A 2,266-nucleotide genomic window follows, 5' to 3' on the forward strand; every position below is an offset into this window, starting at 1 on the left:
TATATATATATATATATATATATATGCATGTATTTATGACCAGAAAAATAAATATTGCTCTTAAAAGAGGAGTGTGAAGAAAAAACCCTATAATTAAAGCCATATATCTACCTATATCTACCTCTTTCTCTTTTTGTCACCAATAGGTATTAATGTAGCAGGTGTTAAATGGGTGATTCGAGTTCAGTTGGTGTTGCTGGTTATTATTTTCCTATCAGTGATGGATTTCTTAGTTGGATCCTTTGTCCACACAGATCCAGGTAATACTAAATGTTTTAATTCTCATTTACCATCCTTACCCTCAAAATTGTTAGCCTTGTGTCTATGTTAGAAGCAATTTAGACATGGCAAAATGGAAAAATTGTTGGCGCATTAGAAAAAAAAAACCTTGTAGTATTTCTTCTGGTTCTTTATATTCTGATTCCAAATCCTGTTGATCCTTCAATAAAATATGATACCAGTGTAGGATAGGGGTTGATGATATCAACTTAGTTTCTTCACTTAAAATTGTTGGCCTTGTGTCTATGTTACAAACAATTATTATTAAGGTAGTGGTGGATTGGCAGAATTGTTAAAGCATCAGACAAAATGCTTTGTAGTATTTTTCTTCAGCTCTTTGCATTCTCATTTCAAATCCTACCAAGGTTGGCTTTTCCTTTCACCTATTTCTCTGGTGTCAATAAAATCTACTGGGTTAATTATCCTTTTGAGGTCAATGAAGTAATGAACGAGTGAAGTGCTGGAGTCAATGGTATTGACTAACCCTTCCCTTCAAAATTGTTGATCTTGTTCCTAAATTAGAAACAATTATTATTATTATTATTATTATTATTATTATTATTATTATACAATATTAGTATACAATATCGTGAAGTTGTTGATTGAAGATATTGTGTCTACCAGGGGTTTGTACTGTCTGTCAAGTCACAACAAGGACCTCAAACAGATGGTACTTTACGCAATATGTGTGCAGTTCCAAGTAAAGGCGAGGTTTGCAATACTCCTAGGTTGTAGGGTATTACTAAAGTTTTAAGATGCTTTTTCAGATTGGATGGTATTGAACCCAATGCTCCAATGACAATAGGGATAACCTTTATGTTTGACTCTCGTAGCTGCCACATCTTAGCGATCTCAATTCTCAGGTCTCCATATTCATCAATCTTTTCTCTTTCCTTCATGATGATTGATCTCCTGGCACTGCCACATCAATTATTAGGCACTCTTGTTTGTCCCTCCTAAAGGTTACTATATCCAGCCTTCAACGCTCTAATACCTTGTCTGTCTGGAAGTCAAAGTCCCAGAGGATTTATTATTGTTGTTATTATTATTATTATTATCAGTAATACTAATAAGGCATCAAGCTAGAAGAATTGTTATTATGTTAGATGAAATACTCTGTGGCATTGCTTCTGGCTCTTTACATTTTGAGTTCAAAATATGCAAAGGTTGAATATGACTATCATCCCTTCAGGGTTGATAAAATAAAGTACCAGTCCAGCACTAGGGTCAGTATTATTGACTAGCACACCTCCCACCAAGATTTCAGGTTTTGTGCTCTTAGTAGAAAGAATTATTATTATTATTGTTGTAGTTGTTATTGATGTTATTGTTGATATTATTATCATTATTGTAGTTGTAGTAGTAGTGTCAGTAGCAGAAGTATTTTGGTTGAAGTCACAACTATGCATACACAACAAAAGTCGTGCAGTTGGTTAGGTCAAAAATACATCAAACTACAAGAGAATAAATATTCCTGAAACTTATATTAAAGAGTACTTTCTAAAGATTTCGCTTTAAAAGAATTATTATAATTCTACTAAAACCATGATTTTGTGATCATTATGAAATACATAGCCAGTGACTGCATTGAAAATATAGCTGTAGATCAAAGAACATATGTGACCTGTTGTATTTTGGCTGATAGTAAGTTGACGTCTTATAAAGGGTATCTGTAAAATCGTTGGTGAGCAGAGCATAATATTGATTTAGGAAAATTTATGTTTATTTGACGTAATGAACTAGATATTGCCTAGATTAAAATTGGATTTTTTTGTTCAAATTTCATAAAGCAAGAATTGAACAACAATATTTATAGTGTGCTACAGCTGCATAATCATGCCATCTTGGAGTTGTACTATATTTTATTTTGTGCTCTGAGGACAGTTATATGTTACAATATTTAAAGGAAAACACATTATACACCATGCACATACATACATATATATATATACATATATATATATATATATATATATATATATATATA

The 2,266-nt window shown here is 32.0% G+C and overlaps 1 protein-coding gene across 1 annotated transcript in view; it reads left to right on the plus strand.

The window, feature by feature from the left end:
• LOC106874677 (solute carrier family 12 member 8) overlaps positions 1–2,266 on the plus strand; it is a 19,153-nt gene that overhangs the window by 672 nt on the left and 16,215 nt on the right. Inside the window, exon 2 of the mRNA XM_052967499.1 lies at positions 147–260. Coding sequence (XP_052823459.1) covers positions 169–260 — 92 coding nt within the window. The 5' untranslated portion in view covers positions 147–168. The remainder of the gene's footprint in view (positions 1–146; positions 261–2,266) is intronic.

This window comes from Octopus bimaculoides, chromosome 4 (assembly GCF_001194135.2).
Source record: "Octopus bimaculoides isolate UCB-OBI-ISO-001 chromosome 4, ASM119413v2, whole genome shotgun sequence".
In the NCBI taxonomy this organism is placed as follows: Eukaryota; Metazoa; Mollusca; class Cephalopoda; order Octopoda; family Octopodidae; genus Octopus; species Octopus bimaculoides.